Here is a 23792-nt window from a genome sequence, read left to right as displayed (position 1 = left end):
AGTTAATGAGCTAACTGAATATTCAAACAACTCCAGGCGACGAAACACCATTGTGCCACGCTGCATAGCGCCCTCCCAACACAAATTATCATAATGATCATGGAGAGCATGGCAAAGCATTTGTGAACATAACACACATTTCCCAAGACACATGTTGAGCATACGCAGCTTTCCCCACAGACCCATTAGAGCTTTAGACAGATCTGACACGGCTAAAGCCGAGAGCTAAATTTCCCTAAAAGCGCATCTTAAGAGCACTTGTGAGAAGTGTTTCACACAGTGAGTGCAGCTTAAATTAGTGACACAATCATATGAACAGAGACCAGGGACGGCATTGTTTTAGGAAATGTTCAACAATGCTCACGTGAGCTGAATATGATATCGTGATGCTAAATTTGAATAATGCTTAATAATAATTCAAGGGCAAAACTCCAGCAGCAGATGGGTTCATATGCACAACAATCTTATTTAGTTCTTGTAGTTTTCTGTTTTGTACTAAAAAAAAAGTACAACAATTTATATCTTATAGAGAGAGAGAGAGAGAGAGAGAGAGAGAGAGAGAATTTAATTGCACTCAGTGAACAGTGTTTTATTACATGTGTATTCTAGCTACAGATAGCAACAAAGCTGCTCCTGGTTTCACCCTCTAACTATGAGTCAGCAAGCCATCTGTATAATAGAGTACATCACAGAATGTCCAACAACTGCAGATCTGATTTGGTTATGATTACATTTTCCGCTCTGTGGCAATAAGAGAGGGTGAACATGCACAGGGTGGACACACATACACAACATGTTCCACTGTACTCTTGTCATTTAATGTGATTATGGGAAAGAGAAACTCTCCAAAACCAACCAACTCAAACACTGCACATGCTTTCAATTATTGTAACGTCTGAGGTAAGTTCCCTGATTAATAATGTACTGAGTTTTATGGGAGATTGGTGTTAAACAGCAGTCTGCACCATCATCAAACATGTGTCTGTTGTCAGAACTGTGTTCAAAGGAACTGTGTATTCCCATGATATGGGAATACATCCCATAACCTTGTACTCCAGTACATCTGATCAAATGCACATCATCATCTAAGTGCTTGCTAATATTATGAACAGCAGCTTTGAAGCGAAGATGCCAACCACATGTGAACTTTGAGGACGACAACATCCTTCTAATTAATGCACACAATAACATTCTACACTTGCTGTATCTGCATGTACTGACTGTACATGACTGTAGAAATGACATTGTTCATAATCACACTGTCCGGTGTTTATAATCATTTATAATCCCACTCTCCTGTGTTACCCAAATGAGGACGAGGTTCCCTTTTGAGTCTGGTTCCTCTCAAGGATTCTTCCTCTTACATTCTAAGGGAGTTTTTCTTCACCACAGCCGTCTCACTAGGGATGATGATTTTTTCTGACATTAATCTTGTAGACTTTTGTACTATATTTCTTATGTTCTTAAGCGCTATACAAATAAAATTGAATTGAAGAGAACAACATTACATCAAGAACTAGCGCAAAACATGTGGACACAATCAGATAACAAACCAATGACACGATAGGGTGGTTATATTCCACTCATCATTTTAATGAAAAGGAAGAATCTTATAGAATGGGCCACACCACTAGTATCACCTCTGGTCTACAGAATGGATATACCCCTTATATATATAACCCTTTCGCTTTCTCACCTCCAATCAACATGGTGCAAATGGAGAAGATCTTCTCAGAGTCAGTGTTAGCTGAGACGTTGCCGAAGCCCACGCTGGTCAGACTGCTTAGAGCGAAGTAGAGTGACGTTACGTAGGAACTCCGCACCGAGGGGCCACCACTTAGCACACCGTTCACTGGCCCCACCCCTGTCCCATTCCACTGGCTGGAGTTGGCTGTGGTATCCTGCCCCACCAACTCACTGCTGGAGGAGTTCCACTGGCTCACGTTGCCACTCAGACCGTCCAGGTTGTTTGGTCGCAGTGAATCCGTAAGGGGGGTTGTGTGTGGAGAGAGGAAGTATGGCATGTCCAGACGTTTGGCCAGCTCATGCAGCCAGCCTGAGTTGAAAAACGAAAAAAAGGAAAGAAGTCAGTTGAGAACAAGGAAGAATCAAATTGATGATGAAATTTTTATGACAAATTTGAAAAGTCCTATTTCATCAGCTATGAAATTTTAATGCAAGTGGACACAAATTCAAGTGAAATACTTCACTGTTGATGTAAGGCTCTGTTATGACAACTGACTCATGATTATCACGATATGGCTTATAACTTGTAAGAATTCGTTGTAAGAATTATTGGATTTGCTTTACTTAAAGTTGTGAACAGCCTCAAAATTGACAAAAGCACTTGCTATAACAGCTGATTCGTGTTTACATGAAGCTTTTATGAACGTAGATTTATGTCAGCTGTTTAACTGGACTGTGTTACTTGTCTGTAAACTTTAAAAGATTCAACTTGTCAATGAAGCAGTAGCATTTCTGAGCACTAGCACTCTAAACTGTGTTAAATGTGTTTAGCTGCAGCTCTCATCAGGCTTCCCACTAATTTCTTGCTGTTATCAACACTTGCGCCGCTATCTGCTGCACTATACTTTAATCAGATTCTGACTCACTTGGAAGTGATTTCGGATAAATGGAAATAAATGCACACAGCGAGGCCTGGTTCTCAAACGTATCCCATTGATTTCATCAGTGGAGTTGCTGCCCCTGTCTGTGGTACTGAACTGTTCAGAGTTAGCAGTGCAGCTGTCACTATCCTGAGTGCTGAACTCACACTCAGGAACACATCAGTGCTCCAGCAGAGCTCTAACATCCTGGCAGCACAGCACAGCACCTCAAAGTGTTACAGTTTGTCCCTTCTGGCTTGAATCTGTTTGCCAACCCTTCAATCCGGATAGATCAGTTCCGTCTCTCTCGCGCTCTCTGCCTGCCAGTCTGAAAGCTCTAGCTCAGACAAAGTGCAGCATGGTGACACATCATCCAGGACCACTGACGCAACATTCTGAGATATCATACTGCTTAAACGCACTCATCTATTGCCCACAGAAATGAGGAAGGAAGGAAAGGGAGAGCAGGTGGGGGAGGACATTTTAAACACTCTCAGTACACACACATACACATCCTGTCACTTAGCCTTCTGCCTTCTTTATTACTGAAGCACATCAACAACCATTTGAGGCTTAAACCTGCAATTAACACACAATCTGCTGTGTGCTTCTTCTCTCATTTACATACACAGCAGCTCATTTAAACAGATAGAAGCAAATGACAAGGAGACGGCAAAAAGAAATATTTATCCCAAAGCTATTCATATGAGCCCAGGTTCGGTTTATCCTCTAGATTTTCTTTACATCATAACTACTCATTTTCAGCAGGTAGCATAGTATCCCTACTAGACACAGCCTTTTATTTTCATTCATGATTTTTTACCATTATACACCGATCAGCCATAACATCATGAGCACTGACCGGTGAAGTGAGTAAGACTGATTATCTCCTCATCATGGCACCTGTTAGTGGGTGGGATATATTAGGCAGCAAGTGAACATTTTGTCCTCAAAGTTGATGTGTTAGAAGCAGGAAAAATGGACCAGCGTAAGGATTTGAGTGAGTTTGATAAAGGGCCAAATTGTGATGGTTAGACCACTGGATCAGAGCACCTCCCAGTCTGCAGTGGTCAGTGTCTATCAAAAGTGGTCCAAGGAAACAACAGTGGTGAACCGGCAACAGGGTCATGGACAGTCAAGGCTCATTGACGCACTTGGGGAGCAAAGGCTGGCCCGTGTGATCCAATCCAACAGACGAGCTACTGTTGATCAAATTGATGAAGAAGTTAATGCTGGTGCTGATAGAAAGGTGTCAGAATACACAGTGCATCACAGTTTGTTGTGTATGGGGCCACATAGCTGCAGACCAGTCAGGGTGCCCGTGCTGACCCCTGTGCGCTGCTGAAAGCAGAATCAATAGGCACGTGAGCATCAGAACTGGACCACGGAGCACTGGAAAAAGGTGGCCTGGTCTCATGAATCTCGTTTTCTTTTACATCATGTGGATGGCCAGGTGCGTGTGCGTCTCTTACCTGGGAAACACATGGCACCAGGATGCACTATGGGAAGAAGGCGAGCTGGCGGAGGCAATGTCATGCTTTGGTCAAAGTTCTGCTGGGAAACCTTGGGTTCTGCCATCCATGTGGATGTTACTTTGACACGTAGCACCTACCATTGTTGCAGATTATGTACACTCTTTCATGGAAACGGTATTCCCTGATGACTGTGGCCTCTTTCAGCAGGATAATGCACCGTGCCACAAAGCAATAATGGTTCAGGAATGGTTTGATGAACACAACAACCAGTTTGAGGTGTTGACTTGGCCTCCAAATTCCCCAGATCTCAATCCAATCCAGCATCTGTGGGATGTACTGGACAAACAAGTCCTGAGACCCTACCTCCCAATTTATAGGACTTAAAGGATCTGATGCTAACATCTTGGTGCCAGATACCACAGCACACCTTCAGGGATCTAGTGGAGTCCATGCCTCGATGGGTCAGGGCTGTTTTGGCAGTACAAGGGGGAACAACACAATATTAGGCAGGTGGTCAAAATGTTATGGCTGATTGAAGTAAATTTATGCATGTGGCTCACAAAACCATAGCATATGCTGTGAGCACTCACTGACTGTTTTATTATGAACACCTGTACACCTGCTCAATCATGCATATCAGCACAATGCATAAAATCATGCAGATACATGTCAAGAGCTTCAGTTAATGTGCACATCAAACATCAGAATGAAGAAAAAGTGTGATTGTGACATGGTTGTTGCTACCAGATGGGCTGCTCTGAGTATTTCAGAAACTGCTGATCTCCAGGGATTTTCACACACAACACTCTCTAGAGTTTATACAAAATGGTGCAAGACATCCAGAAAGAAGCAATTCTGTATGCAGTTGATGTGAGAGTTTGGAGGTGAATGGCCAGACTGGATCAAGTTCATAAGAAGGCCCAAATAAGCAGTCTTTACAATCACTGTGAATAGAAAAGCATCTCAGAAAGCACAACATGCTGAACCTTGAGGTGGATGAGCTACAATAGTAGAAGACTACATCAGGTTCCACTTCTGTTAGCCAAGAACAAGAGTCTAAGTACCGATTCACTGGAACTGGACAGGTAACGATAGGAAAAAGACCATGCAATGAAATCCCTGCAGAACTTTTGCACCATTCTGTTTAAAGTCAAATAATCAGCAGTAACTGAAATACTCAAACCAGCCCATTTGATACCAACAAACACAGCATGCTGATGTAATTGAGATCATAGTCATGCGATTCTGGATTTTATATTTAAATAAAAGTATTTGGCCTCCTGGTGGTCCACCGGCAGGATCCCACTCTCTCAATGATGTGGCCTGGGTTCAATTCACGGGCAGGGAGCTAAACCCAGCCACTGAGGAGTTAGCTTTCAATACCTGTCCCAAGCCCGGATTAAATGGGAGGGTTGTGCCATAGCGAAACATTCGGACCAAATGATCCGCTGTAGTGACCCCAAACAGGGAGCAGCCGAAAGAACAACAACATATTTATATAAATGTATGTATATGTGAACAAATGTGTACAATGCAAGTGTATATGTGTTCCTAATAAAGAAGCCAGTAAAAGTATATAGCACAGAGGAACATACTGTAGCACTTATTGTGTGGATTTTTAATCTTAAAGATAAAGCAAATATAAATAGTAAAATCGATGTCTACGTATAAACTCATATCCAGAACAAAAATCCTGAGAGAAATCATTTTCCTTTAGTATGCTGAACGAAAGGGAACGCTGCCAACAAGAGCTTAGCATATGTAAATTCCTCAGGACTGATGGAGAATCATCACACACAGCTCCTTCATTAAGCTAGCTGGAAAAAAAGGCCAAGAGCGTGTCATCACGGTTGATTTGAAGGATCAAAATCCTAAAGCTATTTAACGTTTTTTGGTCAGAACAAAATTCCATATAAATAAGTAGACAGACAGACAGACAGACAGACAGACAGACAGATAGATAGATAGATAGATAGATAGATAGATAGATAGATAGATAGATAGATAGATAGATAGATAGATAGATAGATAGACAGGCAGATAGATAGACAGACAGACAGACAGACAGACAGACAGATAGATAGACAGACAGACAGATAGATAGATAGATAGATAGATAGATAGATAGATAGATAGATAGATAGATAGATAGATAGATAGATAGATAGATAGATAGAGATAATTTCTTATGTTCCCTGGTCCTCGTTCTCTTCTCTTATGATTGTGTATAAACCAAAATGCTGACAAAAATAGAGCTCCTAAAATCTCATTCTTCCTGACTTTGAACTCGTGGTGTGCCATGAAGTTTGAAAGGCTACGAAGAAGCCTTCACTCTTCCTCTAACTTTCTGAATGTCTTATTTGAAAGGGAAGTGCAAATTCATTTCTATTTCTGAAGCGAGGTCAGTTTGCGCCTCACACACCCGAGAAGAAATGTAATAAAGCCTGGCAACGGTGTGTCATGTTATTAGGACCATTCATTGTGTAATGATCACGGTGAGAATGAAACCTCTCTGATAGTGATGAAGTGTACAGAACGGTGCACCACACCTGCAGGCCCAAACGTATGCTGACCCAAAGGTTCAGGATTGAGCCTCAGCTGCACCAGATCAGCTTAGCATATGTTCCATCGTCATTCAACTAACACTACATAACAGGTTTAGAGTTTAAATCTAACATGGTGTGGAAATTTTGCCTCAGAAACACAATCTAGTATCATCAGGCAAGTAAAACTGCATACAAATCTCAGACATGTCAGAACATAAAAACTTTATTAAGTGCTTTATTATAAAGCACAAAATGTATTGTTCTTAATAATAAAAACAGTGATTATTTTTTATCCATTTTGCAATTGTGTTTTGTCCTAGAATGCGTTGGTCCTCTTCAGCTGCTTGGTCAATCAATGATTAAATAAACTATTTCCTGGTGCTTAGTGTCTTTCCAGTATCTTAATCTGATTCCATTGTTCCTAGCTATTCCCATTCCAAGCTGTTCCATTTCTGCGATCCATTACAGGAACTGTATTTGTGCGAGCTGTCTGTGCCCTGATGATCTGATCATAGACCATGACCGTCCACTTGAACCATTCGATTTTAGTCCTTTTTACTCTTTTGGTCACTGTGAATAGATTTTATTTGCTGCAAACATTACTAGAGGCTAGGTTTTGACTTAATGCAGCTGTTAATTGTAGTAGCAAGTGAAGTGGTAGCTCAGTGGTTGCACTACTGATCTGAAGGTTGTGAGTTCAAATCAGGACCTGCCACTGCTGGGTCCTTGAGAAAAAGCCCTTGTCCCTCAACTGCTTGGATGAGGTCAATGTGAGTGTAAGTCACTGTGGATGAGGGAGTTTGCTAAGTGTCGTTAATATTAATGTAGTAGTCTGTATGTAAACCTACTCACACATAGTGGGCATTTACATGCAAACTAGTCTATGGAAGAACCTGAAATGCACAGTATTTGCTATGAAGACGTTCTGAGCAGTGGGTCAGCCATGATGCAGCATATCTGGCCCTGCTCAAGGGCCTAACAGTGGCAGCTTGGCAATACTGGGGCTTGAACCACTGACCTTCTGATCAGAGCCTTAACCAGAGCCACTGCTGCCTTTAATGAATAACTGGTATATGAGTTTGTAAATGTTCTGGCAAACTTAAATAGTTCTAGCTTAAGTATATGGCCATGGCAACCAGAACTTATCAAATTCCTCATAGAAGTTCACTGAGGTATGAAAGTGCTGGTCATTAGTTAGAGAAATATGCAACGTTAAATAAACCCCTATGAGTGGCTCATTAAGAACAGCAACATTTTCCATGCTAAACTGGAACACTAACTAGGAGCATATTATTAGTGCACAGTGTATAGTTAAAACTCACCAATATCCCACGATCCGGGAGTATTATTCTCGATCTCACAGCGCCCAATAAAGTACCAGACACACGCCATCCAGTGAGCCAGCAGAGCAAACATGGACATGAGCAAGGTGAGCACCACGGCACTGTACTGCGAGTAGCGCTCCAGCTTCTGTAGTAAGCGCAGGAGTCTTAACAACCGAACGGTCTTTAGCAGATGAACTCCAAAGAACTGCATTAAGATGACATGTACACATTAGACACATTGAAGTACTGCATCAGGTTATTATTACTGTGCATGTGAGGTCATGTCATGTGATGTACCTCAAGGATCCAATACAAAAATGGCAACAGTGTGTATGCTGACATTTCTATCAGGGATAAGTAACGGTGAAACTCACCACACTGACGTTGAAGGCGTAGAGCAGGTCAAAGGGTAACGCAGCAATGAGGTCCACAAAAAGCCAAGTGGTGACGTAGTGCACGCAGATGGAGCGAGCGTCGTACACCACCTGGCCTGATGTGCTCACAAACGTGGTGCGGAAGTTCAACACGATATCTGCAACACAGAAGACGCCATGTCAGCTAAGCTCCTGTGTTAGTTCTGCCCCACATTTACAGATTACTCCAACAGACCTGTAATGTTTTTCATCCACACTGAAATAACTGTCAAGGGCATGGGCTCATCAAGCTCAACTCAATATCATTTTATTTATATAGCACATTTACAAACAACAGAAGAGCTTTTCACACTTTAAATAGTTTCCCCCTAGATGACTGTAAACTCTGAATCCAGGTTTATCTTCTTTCAAGTCTCACACAATGAATTCTGGATCTTCATATTCTTCTTATTTGCAGATGTGGGCAAATTATTCCATAATTTAGGAACAAATACGGAGAACGCCTGACCTTCCTTTGACTTCTGCTTAGACTGAGAGGCAGCTGGACAAAGAGTAAAGGCTTAGGAGATCTGTAATACAGTGTGGAGCCTGGTTATGTAGCGCTTTAAAACAAATAAGATCTTAAAGTCAATCCTAAACTAATCCAGCAGCCGGCGAAGAGTTGTTAAGACAGCAGTAATAAGCTCGCTGTTTATTTTCCTCGCCAGTAGCCTTCTGCACAAGCTGCTCCAAGCTGAAATGAACCTAATACACAATATTTTTTTGGCGAAAGTGATTTATTCTCAAATTTTAATGAAGCCATAAATTAAAACGAGCAAATATAAACAAGTCCTAAAACAACGGTTGGCTGTGTGCTGTAAATTGGAGACAGATTTAAAATGTAGAAACTTTCACTGTAGGACTAATGAGGAGTTAATGACAAGCCCATTAAATCAATATTTTGACTAGAATTGTAGTTATTAACAGAAGCAGAGCGAATAGCTTTGCTTGTTCAAAGTCAGTTCCAAGCATTTATTCATTTTGCTCAATTTTGTTTTACAAAATAAACAAACTTTTATTCATTTCATGCAGCCCTTCTGTACCGTTAAAGGTCAATCTCACAGGCTTGTGTGTCTTACCTAGCATAAATAGGATCTCCACCAAGATGTCGCTCACACTCGGCGGACTTCTGGGTGTAGTTGTTTCGTCCCGTCCACCAACCACAGCGAAGCAGACGTTATAGGGGACGGTGACTGCCACGTAAAAGGTGGCTAAAAGAATGAGCCAATCCCAGCCAGCCTTGAAGGTACCGTAATGAAGAAGGATAAAGCGGGACTTCTGGATGGCTGCTACCTTGTACTCCGGGATGGGCGGCTTCTCGCCGAACATATTCTACCAGAAGAAAAGGACAGTAGCGTTTTTTTACAACAAAGTGGAGGAGCATGTCTTTTCTTTATTTCCAGGCTACACACATAAATGTGTATTTCAGTGCAAGTCTGTCATTTACTCTGTCCTCTGTTTTTATCGCTACACTGGTCGTCATTTTAAATTGGCTCACCTGCTGCCTTAAAAATGTGCAGGATTACTTGAAGATTTGAAACCTCTTAAAAATCGAGTTCATTTTCCAAACCTCGTCCTGACATTTGGATTTAAAGAGAAGTTATCAGCTCACATAGCTTAATTGAGCAATCATGTTTTACAGTATAAAAGATCTCTCTAGATCTCAATTCATTTTTCCTCACACTGAAATCCATTTCCTCGAAGAAAGGCACTTATAATACATAATACAATATATAATATACAATATATTTTAACACATTAGATGATCTGAATGTCTAATATGTAAATCTCTTAACTGGCTTATTGGTTTTTTTTTTCCAATGTAAAATAAAATTTATACCATGGTCTTCGACCATGCAGAAGAGCTAGGTTCACCAAACCTTTGAACGTTTTCCTGGCTGAACAGCGCTTTCTGTTCACAGCATGCATAAACAGTCCTTCATTTTCTCTCCTTTAGCTTGAAATTGCTGCAGAATCAGTTCATTACCCTTGAGGCCATGCTGCGCAATGCTTAAGACAATATCTCAGAAACGAACTTGGTGTGTCTGAGCCACTGTCTCGATTTACACACCATACATCTGTCCATATGTACAATTACACTGAACCCTGTGGGTGTGTGTTTATCTCTAGACTAGTTGATTAGTGGACTAGATTTACATTTCTGTACATTTTATTGTTCTAAAATGTACTGTTACTTTGCCACATTCAACACATTTGTAGCATGTCTACTGTGTTTCCTAATGTAAACACAGTAGAATGTACGCTCCAGGTGCTTTAGAGAAAACAACAAAACAACAATAATTATGTTGCACATTAAAATTTATGATAAAATGATGCTCATGATTATCATCTTATTGCTTCTGTAATTTCACCTAAAATTCAGCTTTTGTAATTGTGATGCATGTGATACGACTGAAATTATTTACTGAAATAATATACTGTATACTGAATACTGTTGAATAAAATTGAATCAGATTTGAATGTATTTCAGCAGAACCTGATAAAGATAACTGTAGAGTACGCGATCCATAATGTTCAACATCAGTGCAACATCTGCCTAATATAACACGTGTGTTTAAATGTTCATTTGTTTAACATTAATTTCACACTTGCTATTTAGTCCCTCCAGGATTTCACAATTTTAGATAGATAGATAGATAGATAGATAGATAGATAGATAGATAGATAGATAGATAGATAGATAGATAGATAGATAGATAGATATTCTACTATACTATACTATACTATATTGCCAAAAGTTTTGGAACACCCCTCTAACTGACTGTGAGCCAGGTCAAAACTGGTACATCTGCCTTTACATGCACATGAATGTAATATGGCGTTGTCCTGCCCTTTGCAGCTATAACAGCTTCAACTCTTCTGGGAAGGCTTTCCACAAGGTTTAGGAGTGTGTTTATGGGAATTTTTGACCATTCCTCTAGAAGCGCATTTGTGAGGTCAGGCACTGATGTTGGACGAGAAGGCCTGGCTCTCAGTCTCCGCTCTAATTCATCCCAAAGGTGTTCTATGGGTTTGAGGTCAGGACTCTGTGCAGGTCAGTCAAGTTCCTCCACACCAAACTTACTCATCCATGTCTTTATGGACCTTGCTTTGTGCACTGGTGTGCAGTCATGTTGGAACAGGTAGGGGTCAGCTCCAAACTGTTCCCACAAAGTTGGGAACATGAAATTGTCCAAAATGTCTTGGTATGAAGTTGAAGCATTAAGAGTTCCTTTCACTGGAACTAAGGGGCCGAGATCAACCCCTGAAAAACAACTGAAAAACTAAAAAGTTTTTTACCTGAAAACTTTTCCCAAAATTTGGAACAACACAAATAAACTTCAGCGAAAGATTAACCACTTTAGAAACTTTGGGGATTGAAGATTATACCAGGTAAAGCACTTACATTATTGATCTTGAGTTTGCTCTTGTCTTGTTTCTGCAGATGTCCTGATAGCTGGTACAGCACGGCCCGGCTGCGCCGCCGGTTAGCGTTGAAGCCCTGCGGCCGTGCGACCTTGTGAACCTCCAGTCCTGTCTCCTCATCTGAGCACAAAGCACGCTTTAATGCACTTCCCCATTTTATAAGAAAACAGTCAAAATAGACAAATGTATCACATGTAAAGGAATTTCTGATCTAATAGTTTGTGCTTTTAAAAAATACACGTTAAATGTGAAGGAAGAAGTGTATAAAGATTCAGGCTCACTACTTTGCAGGTTAATCACACAGAAGCTTAATAACTGCTGCACTAATTACTGAATAACTAAAAAAATGACTGGGATTATGTAACCACTGTGAACAAAGCGGATATAAAGAGCATGGAGTATTCGATTTGGTTTCCGCTTAAAAGCAAACTGATAGAGATACCAGGGTGTACATTTATTGCTGTCAGATTCATTCTGTTCTCTTCGATCTCTTAAAATCGCACTCATCTCCGCTAACCCAATTAAACTCACTTCAAATTCACTTAAACTCAATCAGATTTAATCTGACCTGAAGAATATAATTAGCTTCCTTTCTAGACCAAGTTTATTGACCAGGAGAGGTGTTGTGTGTGAAGTGTGTGAAGTGTTTGTAAATCAGAAAGAAAGCCTTCAGAAGAAGATCAACCATTCTAGGCAGGTACAATGCCATCTATTAGTCTCTTTGAGGCTGCACAAGGCACTGATCTAAGCAAGTCATTACACTGGTCAGTATGTTTGTGGTGGATCCAGAGATTATCCTGGGAATACTGGAAAGGTAACACATTCTGTGTGGGCTAGTCTCATCCTCAGATGTCACAAACTGTTGGCTGAACATGCATATGGCTTACAAAAAACTTACAACTTTGACAATGAGCGCTTATGAGGATCATCCAAACGTTGGATTTTCCAAATGACATGAAGGTCACGTCATAGACTCATTTACACAACTATGGTTGCAAGCGGGTCTGTTTATATAGGAACATCGACTTTACATTTTCATGCCCCTAAACATGATGCTGAACAAAACAAGCTGTGATTGGTTGCTTTACATGTCACTCAGACTGTCCTTGTCCAATAAAAGCTGCAGTGGAGTACAGACCTTCTGCCATCAGTCTGGAGGTCTGGCTATGCGAGACTATGGGTGGGATGACACACACACTCATTCACACCTAGAGGAAACATGGTGTAGCCAAATCCACCTACTGGCATGATTTTGGGAGATGGCAGGAAACTGGAGAGCTGAGAGGAAAGCCAGACAGAGGACATGTGAAACTCTACGCAGAATGAGATCTCAGGATCAAAGTGAGGACCCTGGAGTTGTGAGGCCACAACACTATCTGCTGCACCATCAGCCCACCCCAGCATAGAGCAGTGTTTCCCAAAGCAATCAGAAAACACATTTTAGTTTTTTCTGAAATGGATGATTTCTTGATAAGAGCACGAACACAAAGGCATTTAAAACGGCTCTAAATGTCTGAGCAGACCCCGGATCGATCAGGTTAATCGCAATATAATAACAATAGTGACATAGTAACAGTAAATGGCCATGTGTGTGTGTGTATTTCTTGACATTCTACTTTTCCTCTACATTTCCTCTGTGATCCTCTTTTCCGCATTGATTTCCCCTGTTTTATCTGCAGTGACATAGCTATGCTAGCAAAGGAGCTACTTCTTAGCTCGTCAGCAGTAGGGTCAAATGGAATTAATTAGCTTTAGCTAGCCTAAGTTTTCAGTCAGTTGACATTGTTTCCACCATAAAATATGAATAGAGCGTGCAGAAACGTTTTAGTGCACATGCTCGTTAACAGACGGAGTGTGCAGCTTATTAAACATGACCATGAATCAGGAGCAGTATTTTGGTGTGGTGGTGTGTGTCGTGGTCAGGTGAAGTGCAGGGGCTGATGGGTATCGTATTTGTTAAGACCATGGCGCTTGACACAAGTGTTTGTGTGGATACTCACCCATCTCAGGACACTGCTCTTCATCCTGGTCCTTCTTATTATCTGTGATGTCTTTATGGGACACGAGGAACAGCACAACCTCTCCTTTCTCATTCTTAATGGGCACGATGTCCAGCAGACACCAGAACTGAGTACCTGCCAATTAGATAAGGGGAGAGAGATTTTTACAGCTTCTGTAACAGCTGCTCATTAACACACCCCAGAACACAGGGGAACATGCTACAAGCGTATCACTGACACATAAAACACACACACACACACACAAACAGTCTAAACCAGCTCTATCTGTCTCAGGTTCTTGGAAGGTGTGTCTTTATCCCTCCTACTTGTCTACATGTATCTTAGGGTGAAAAAAAAAAAAAAATAAAAAAATAAAGAGGTATTTTTAAGCCCTTATAATGAAGAGGGCAGTAGAGCAGAACCCTGTCTCACCTGCTGACCACAGAGCTGCTGATTAGATTTCCAAAAACAACTGTCCTTCTGAACAGTAGTCAGAACCCTCAGTGTGTCACAGTAGTCAGAACCCTCAGTGTGTCACAGTGGTCAGAACCCTCAGTGTGTCACAGTGGTCAGAACCCTCAGTGTGTCACAGTGGTCAGAACCCTCAGTGTGTCACAGTAGTCAGAACCCTCAGTGTGTCACAGTAGTCAGAACCCTCAGTGTGTCACAGTGGTCAGAACCCTCAGTGTGTCACAGTGGTCAGAACCCTCAGTGTGTCACAGTAGTCAGAACCCTCAGTGTGTCACAGTAGTCAGAACCCTCAGTGTGTCACAGTAGTCAGAACCCTCAGTGTGTCACAGTAGTCAGAACCCTCAGTGTGTCACAGTGGTCAGAACCCTCAGTGTGTCACAGTGGTCAGAACCCTCAGTGTGTCACAGTGGTCAGAACCCTCAGTGTGTCACAGTGGTCAGAACCCTCAGTGTGTCACAGTGGTCAGAACCCTCAGTGTGTCACAGTGGTCAGAACCCTCAGTGTGTCACAGTGGTCAGAACCCTCAGTGTGTTACAGTTACAGTTAAAGTTATTTTTTAATATTCCTGTGTTTTCTTCGGGTAAGATTAGAAAATTCGAAGACGGAGGTGATTAGAAGGCGAGTAAAGATCTGTTATATTGATTATATCATTGACATTTCATGCTCTTTTTGCATCCTTGTTCCTGAACGCTGGGCAAATATGTGATTCTGAGCAATTTACTGCCATCACACACTCTCTATTTTACTGTCTGTCTAATAATCACACTGAGATGGAAATCATTTAAAAACCTGTTAACAACACAAGCAGAACGATTAAAATGCTGACTGCGCTGACCACACTCACCCTTCTTGTTGTTATGGCAACACTGGGACTAAACCCTGTTCTACGCAAGCGAAGAATTGTGGATCGGATTAAACATAAGGGAGATGTATATAAATGAGGATTATCTACTCTACAGTGTCCGGGTTAAGATACAGGGAGGTCCAGAAGGATTATTTTTTCAATTGGAAATAAACAAAAGGGTCTAGAAGCTTTTTAAAAAAAAATGTAAACAAATCTCTGTGAACTGCTTGGTACAAAAGCTCAGATTTTCCTCATGTCCAATCTCTTCTGTTGAAGCGCGGGATCAGACGAGTCCATGCTAGCTCCAGCACACAGCGTCTGTCGTTACAGCCAAACCGGGACGTGTTAAATACAACAGAAATCTGAAATTCGTGTCAATATTTCACAGAGTCTGCTTTTCAACAGAAAATGCAAATCGCTGTGTTCAATTAAAAGAGGATGCGAAACAGAAACATTTGCACTTCTGCTGTCAGATTTTTGGACCCCGCTCTACTGTATAACCAACATCTGCAAGCAGCTGGATTGGTAAAACTCAGTCTAGTGACAAAGACACCTGAGACAACCTTCGGACTTTCATGTGAAGGCAAAGTCAAATAAAACCTAACTAGTCCTCCAGAACATCAGTTCTCCAGCATTCTTTTATTGAAAGGATAAATATACAGTATGTATAGCTTAGTTAAGTGTTATAAGGGCCCTGTGTAGGCAGCATTCAAATAAATTATTGTGCCTGATTTAATATTTAGTTACAATAAATAGGAGCTAATGATGGAGTAAGGAATGTGCTAATCATCGACTACTAAAGAGCTAACCGTAACTAACCTTAACTGGGATGAATTCATGGGTGAATAAGAGCCACATTAGTACTACATGTTTTAAGTGTATTAATTAACATGTAGGGGTATACTCAACCAAACATGCTCCATCTGAGCTTAAAACACAGGAACATGTTTAATGTTAATAAATAATAGTATCTGCTAAATGAATAAATATTACTGCATTAATTCCATTCATGTGGGTAAAGGAGCAGAGCCCCGGGCCTGAGCTACCCGGAGCACAGACTAGTACTACAATGGGATTGGAGAAATGGGAGAAACTGGATGGAGAATGACTCAAAATTGAAATTATTGGTGTTTGTTATTATTGTTAAGGGACAGCGGTGTGTCAAACAGTTAAAGCTCTGGGTTAATGGTCAGAAGGTCAAAGTTTCAACCCCATGATTGCCAAGCCGCTACTGTTGGGCCCTTGAGCACGGCCTTTAACCCTCTCTGCTCTAAGGGAAGCTGTAACACAGCTGACCATGTGCTCTTCCTATAGGGCATGTGAACTGACCACAACACCCCATATCCCCAACCAACTATGGGGGATATGTAAAGAAATATATTTCACTGTGCTGTATTGTTTATGTGTAGCGTGTCTTTTAATGTTTGATGAGGACGATCAGCGAAAGAGTTTGTTGAGAACCTGCATGTTCGGGGACAAGACAGATTAGTAGACCTAATAGATATTAACTTATGAAGGTAATCAAGAGCCATCCAATGATTTGTGTGTACGCATCTGCATACAGCAAATGATATAAACCATTAACCAATGTGTTAAAAAAGATTCTTTCTTAGAGAAAAGCTTGGATTTCGTTTACAGCTCGGTGTTAATTAAAACATTAACTAATAAACCTGTATTAACATGTGCTTAAGGTTTCATTATTCAGGCATGAATACATAAGACGCAGTTAAGGTTAGCTCTTCGTAAGTTCTGATTAGTCCATGCTTTAACTCATCATTAGCTCATATTCAAATCAGCTATTAGCCTGATTATTCATGTACTGGGATTATAAAGTGCTATTTACTAAGGTCAAGCTACAGTCACATGAATAAAATCTGGTCATTCACTTGAACGGAAAAAGAATTTCATCCTCAAAAAGGTTTTTTCCCCCTCCCCTTTTTGTGCGTTCATATAGAGGGACTTTAACCCTACAAATCTGCCACTCTTGGAAGTGTGGCCAGTAGAAAACACAGCCATGTGGCCAGGGTTATGTATTTCTGGAAGACTGGAAGCTGATTATTATGAATATCTCAGGACATCTGGCTTTTTATACTTTACCAGCAGTACACGATGGTTAGGAGACGCTAAATAAGTATCACAAACTTTCAATTATTCTATTCTATTTAATAAGCCAACAAGATAATAAAATGGCCCTCACAGATAATTATTAGTTAGCTGCTATGGTTAGCTGTTTACTGGAGCTGTGCAATAAATCCGTACTATTTCTTACTATTGATGCATCAGTGTTGAGGCTACGTGTGACACAAAGAAACAAAGCAACTAAAAAAATGTCTGCTGGATTTATGCCTATTTTCTTTGTACGAATGCAGACGTATGTCCATCACCTACAAATGACCAGACATGTGTATGCTAGAGATGATTTGCCTTTGGTGACGTCTGCTATTATTTATTTATATATTATTTAACACATCTATGTCATTTTCCCTGATTATTTAAAAATAATTTTTTTAAATTAATTGAACTAATTTAACTTTATCTTTTAACTAATTTAGTTAATTTATTTAACTAATTTAACTAATTTAGTTAAAATCCCACCCACTATATAATAGCTACAGTGAGGGAGAGTAAAAGCTATCACGTGCTTCCTCCAAAACGTGTGAAGCCAGCAAACCACATCTTTCTAAACACCCTTATAAGGAACGCAATGCTAGCTATAAGACACCCAGATCTGATGTCTTGGACTCGGATGGCTGTGGCATGGTGAGGATGATCACAACCTTTCAGGAAAAATATATTTTTATAAAAGGTAACAGTGCCTGAATGGTCAGATTTAGGGGAAAAGTAACTGAGATGTGAATTCAGTGAGGTGACAATATAAAGAATCTACTCGTATACCCTACTGAAAGCAGGGGTTTTCGATCCAGGGGTTTTTGTGATGCGTGACTGATGGGTACAGATTGTATTAGCTGTAAATAAATCTGTTTTAAAGAATGTGTCTGGAAACTCTGCTAGACGTCAAAGTAACACATCTAAGCAGAACAATTTCCCCAAAAAACACTGAAGATTTAAACAGTGCAGTTAGACTTTTAATCATATTTTGTGCTAGGACCTGAGAGAAAAGTTTCATGTCCATTGTCTCATCACAGCCAGTGTTTTGGTGAAAGAATTAAAGAAAAAAAAACATCTTAAATATTAAAGTCAGGTTTCTAAGCAGCAGGAAACTCCCAGCTCTGTACGGTTTTCTGTATTCCCAACCCACATTATTAATCCTGTCAGGATTTGGGTCAGCTGTGTTGGGAGCAGAGACAAGAAGAAGAGTTTTTACGGCTGGAGTTTTTCTTGAAAGTGCATTTCAGATAACAAACACTCATCTTCGCAAAAGATCTGACTGAAGGTGACTGAAATTTTAATCCTGGCTGAAACTCTGGGAGTGTGTATGACATTTTCTGATCTGATCTACAACGTCTAGAGCGTTTGGCTGGCACCATTATCCAGAGCGAATAACATCGATCACATGTACACATCTGAGCAGTTGAGGGTTAAGGGCCTTGTTTGAGAGCCCAGCCTCATGACCTTCTGATCTCCCACTAACCACTGAGCTCCCACTTCCCTCTGTGTGTGTGATCTGCTTCGTCAGTTTGTACAAGTGGGATTTACACAAAGTACTGCAGCGAGACGGCAATGATCGATTGTGAACATGAATGAATAAACATTTGTTCTTTCGATTAATCAAATACCTTTCTCAGCAGTCTGCATTAATAAGATGTAAACACCTTCAGCGGGCATTTTTATTTATTGTGCAGTCAAGGCTTTATTTTATTAATTCACTCTGGCTAACGATAGCAGAAGTACAGAAGTATGAGGAGAAATGCACGAGGTGGTGGAAACTTCTGCAAGGAGCGTTCAGCTTACAATGATAGATAGATAGATAGATAGATAGATAGATAGATAGATAGATAGATAGATAGATAGATAGATAGATAGATAGATAGATAGATAGATGCTTAGATAGACAGACAGACAGACAGACAGATAGATAGATAGATAGATAGATAGATAGATAGATAGATAGATAGATAGATAGATAGATGCAGACAGACAGACAGACAGACAGACAGACAGACAGATGCAGACAGACAGACAGACAGACAGATAGATAGATAGATAGATAGATAGATAGATAGATAGATAGATAGATAGATGCTTAGACAGACAGACAGACAGACAGACAGACAGACAGACAGACAGACAGACAGACAGATAGATAGATAGATAGATAGATAGATAGATAGATAGATAGATAGATAGATAGATAGATAGATAGATAGACAGACAGACAGACAGATAGATGTGTGTGTGTGTGTGTTGCTAGAAAAGGCAGTGTTAAAGATTTAACACTCCTAGAAAGGACATTATCAACATTAGCATTATTTCCTGTTCCCAGTGTCAAAAAATGAGGATGAGGTTCCCTTCTGAGTCTGGTTTCTCTCAAGGTTTCTTCCTCATATCATCTCAGGGAGTTTTTCCTCATCAACATCACCTCAGGCTTCTCATTAGGGATAAATATTAGAGATAAAATAGTAACTTAACTTTATCATTTTTTTTCTCTATGTTCCTATACTTCTGTAAAAGCTACTTTGAGACCATGTCCACTGTTAAAAGCGCTACACAAATAAATTAACCTGAACTGATATCGTAGATCTGCTCTTACTGCTACAACGGGCTTGTACTAATAGTGTACTGTTATCAAACCGTGTTTCAACACATGCTGAATAAAAATAAAGAGGGTGAAAACAATAGTTTTTATCAGCAGGAGTCAGACTCTAATTCTGGCCTGGACTCATGGGTGCTTTTCTTCATTCTTTATTATCTGTGCTATCAGTTAACTGAGCTCTGAAAGCAGAATAAACATTTTAAACTGGTTATTAAACTGTATGCACTATTTGGTGACAATATTGATCTGAGTAAATCTGTGTATTTTCTGTAGTGTTTATCCTACACAGTGTCACACACAGCATGGAGTCTATACCAAAGGACTCGGAGAGGCACGAGGCGGAGGATTTAGCCCCACGTTTTTGGGCTGTTGTATTTTTGCCATAATTTTGCCTGTCCTAGTGTTTACGTTTCCTTGTTATAATTCATGTCTTACGGTTTGTTTTGTTCTATTGGATTAGAGCCTGCATCTGCTGTAATCGTGACATTACTACGTTACTATAACGCTACGCTGGGGTTTATGTTTCAGGATTTTCAGTCAGTTGTCGAATCACAGCATGAAGCCAACGTGCTTCAGATTGTGTTTAGATTTAAGTTACATATGGCATGCAGGACACAGGAGGTCACTGTAAATACTGCAGAAATACTGAGTAGTGGATACAGTGAGCCACTTCAATCTCAATTTCTCATGAGGATAAATGAAAGGAGGCAGCATGCCGTGTTAGTCTGTGGGGCCTGGAATTTGACACATATATAAAAGACTGTGAGAGCAACAACCTCTTGAGAAATGAATACACTTGAAATCAAGCTCATTTTCTCAGTAGGAATTTTGACTCGAGGTGAAATCCCTTGTGCACACAGGATACAGCCTGTCTTGTCTCCAGCTACGGCACTGTCATTCATTTCAAAATGATCAGTATGAGGTATTGACTAATGCTCAAAGCTTCGATGTGTCATATTTAAAAATGGGAGAAGTGGAATCATGATTTAATAGATTTCAGGATTCCAGTCACTCTTCAGTCTCTTCAGGATTTCATAACTTTTCGATTGCAGAAATGGACATAAAATCACACAAAAGGGGATTGCAATTTTTCAAAATTCCTGCAGATTTGGGCCGCGTCATAGAACATCTCTTACATTCACGTGTGGAACATGAGTAGAGCTCTCATGGGACTCATCACATTGGGGAATGTGATAGCTAAGTGGTTAAGGTGTTGGACTAATGCTCAGAAGGTTGTGAGTTTGCATCCCAGCTCCACCGATCTGCCTTTGCTGAGCCCTTGAGCAAGGCTCCTAACCCTCAGTTGTATAGGAAATGAGATAAACGTAAGCAACTCTGGATAAGGGATGCCTAACATGTTGCATGTAGATCCAGGAGCCGTTCAAAACTCGTTAGCATCAGTGGGAAGCGAAGCGGGTTTATACATTTTATGAATTGTTTTCAGTCAGAGAAAGCTGCGTGAAAGAGTCAACCCACGATACTAACCTTCGTGCATTCGTGCAACCTTCAGCATTCGTTCAAAAGCTAGGTGATTTTTGGGGCGTTTTTTTTGTGGACAGATTGGTGGCGTGGGCGGTCTGTTCTATTTTTAGCCCAAGATTGGTGGCACAACTTCCTGTGAGGAGCCTTGACATGGAATGCTTGGCTTGGGTCAGTTCTTTGTAAGAATCCATACAGTTTACAAATTCATACCGCAATACAAACTTTCAACTTAAAAACTCGAACTAAACTCCTATGCTGATGTTTCAATGTATAAGCACTTGGTCTCCAAACCTGATATATGGCATATAATATATTGTTAATTCTTTTCTCATAAACATGAAAACATTATAGACACAATGGCTCTAATAAGCCATTTACGTCTATTTCTATATTTACCTGCAGTCTCTCTGATTACAGAGCCTTCAGTTTTTCACAGCAGCAGGTGAATACCTGGATAACGTTATACTCTGTATATAATCTGCTATAATATGAGAAAAGCAGGGTAATGAATCCTGCTGTGAAACCATTTTAAGCCTCGAGCTGGTCTGAAACATTCACAATACTACTAAGATATTGTTTCCAAAAAAGCCTAAGAGGTGAAGCAAGAGGCAGGATGGAGACACTGGTGTCTCCTAGTGCTATTATCCTCTGTGTCCAGGTGCATCCGAGGCCAGTTATTACACTGATAACAGCAATGTGTGCAATCTAGGAAGATAAATATGTTTTCTAAAGAAAGAAAGCCACTGGACTGTTGGCAGCCAGTTAGGGATAACATGAGCTTAAAACTAAAATAGATATTTGTACAGACAGGTTTTCACACACAAACAGCAAACTCCATTTCCTTTAACTGGCAATCCATCAATTTGTCATTATTTTCTCTTTTTTTATTTACTCTCTCTTCTCTCTTTCTCTCACCTCCTTTCTTGTAGAAAACCAATTCGGTCTTGAATTCCCGTCGGTCGTCCAGAGCGCTCTGGATTTGCGCCGTCAGCCTGTCGCTGGTCTCGGCCCCATACAGAAAGTTGCAGGCGCAGCTCTTCTGCATCAGTTCAGCGCGAGCGTAGCCTGTCAGCTCGCAGAACCCGTCCGAGCAGTACACAATGGGGTAGAGGGACTGGACCTGGGCATTCCCCAGAACAAAGTTGCTATCTGTGACAGAGACAGAAAGGGATTAGGGTGATCTGTGGCCTGAAGTGTTTTAGAAAATGTTCTCAATAGAAATTCCATAGCTCTCAAGGCGTTGAAACTCTGCTCTGAAGCAGGCTTAGCAGCGCTTTTACAGTGTTAACCCCACATCATGGTGAAAAACGTGTGCAGTATGAAACAAACCTAATACTCGATGCTCAGCAACAGAAACCCAATCAGCACTGAACAGCACGTGACTCATATTAAGTTATTAGTTGCCGCATTTGAGGAGAACACAATGTCGAAAGGTGATAGAAATGGTGTCAGTCGGAGTGAAGAGGAGTTTTACTTTTCCTACTTTTCCAGTTTTGGAAAGCAAATTCTGTGGCAGCCAGAGTGTTTAAGGAACTGACTCTAAATGCGTGGAAGCTGAAAAGCAAAGAAAGAAGTCTGGTCAACTACACCAGGGGTCCCCAACCACCGGGCAGCGGACCGGTACCGGGCACAAAGAAACAATAGACTTATAATTTTATATATATAACTTAAGATTAAATGTATTTAATTTCGAAAAATTGCCACTTCCAACCGCGCCACACTCCCACATTAGACTCAGTCGCGGGTTTTTCCATACATCAATAAGTCCGCAAACTTACCCACGCTAAAATGACCCAGAAACAAATGTCAGCCCCTCGAACCCTGTTTAACAAACAGTGATTAATAGCTGTAAGAATTCTTAATAGAATAGAAGTCTTTATTTTTTCACATATACATTACAGCACAGTGAAATTCTTTCTTCACATAGGCACAGGGTCAGCCATGATGAAGAGCCCCTGGAGCAGAGAGGGTTAAGGGCCTGACACAGGGACCCAACAGTGGCAGATTGGCAGTGCTGGGGCTTGAACCTGATCCTCCAATCAACTACTCATAGCCTTGACTGCCTGACCTCTATATCCATGTTTGTTTGGCGAGAATTGGTTTTATAATGATTCCCCCTTTTCACTACAAACTCTCTCTACCATCCAACAACTTCCCTCTTGACAGACACTGCTCTTCACACTGCTCTTCCTTTTCCACCACAGTTCCTTGTGCAATATTGACATTACTGAGGAATAGTATTGCTATAAGCAATAAAGTCCAACATCCCTGTTTAAAAATGTGTGTTGTAGCCACAATAGATCACACTGAAAAAAAAAGAGTTTGACGCAACATGAAATATACAGAATTAAATGAATGAATTAAGTTTATGAAATGTCCCTGTAGAAGCCGTTTTTTTTTCATATGATGCACAGGAACAGATTGGAGGAGATGACATCTTAATCAGAGATTACACAAAACAAATAATCAGAGACAAAACAACAACAAAAA

General features: G+C 40.6%; 1 protein-coding gene across 1 annotated transcript in view; it reads right to left on the bottom strand.

The window, feature by feature from the left end:
* kcnh3 (potassium voltage-gated channel, subfamily H (eag-related), member 3) overlaps positions 1-23792 on the bottom strand; it is a 141761-nt gene that overhangs the window by 27872 nt on the left and 90097 nt on the right. Inside the window, exons 2-8 of the mRNA XM_058391441.1 lie at positions 22218-22451; positions 13792-13926; positions 11772-11911; positions 9445-9697; positions 8327-8484; positions 7950-8157; positions 1697-2056 (exon numbers count right to left, since the gene is read on the bottom strand). Coding sequence (XP_058247424.1) covers positions 1697-2056; positions 7950-8157; positions 8327-8484; positions 9445-9697; positions 11772-11911; positions 13792-13926; positions 22218-22451 — 1488 coding nt within the window. The remainder of the gene's footprint in view (positions 1-1696; positions 2057-7949; positions 8158-8326; positions 8485-9444; positions 9698-11771; positions 11912-13791; positions 13927-22217; positions 22452-23792) is intronic.

This window comes from Hemibagrus wyckioides, linkage group LG06 (genome assembly GCF_019097595.1).
Source record: "Hemibagrus wyckioides isolate EC202008001 linkage group LG06, SWU_Hwy_1.0, whole genome shotgun sequence".
Classification (NCBI taxonomy): Eukaryota; Metazoa; Chordata; class Actinopteri; order Siluriformes; family Bagridae; genus Hemibagrus; species Hemibagrus wyckioides.
The sequence above is the reverse complement of the archived record's forward strand: the minus strand, read 5'-3'. Positions and strand labels throughout refer to the sequence as shown.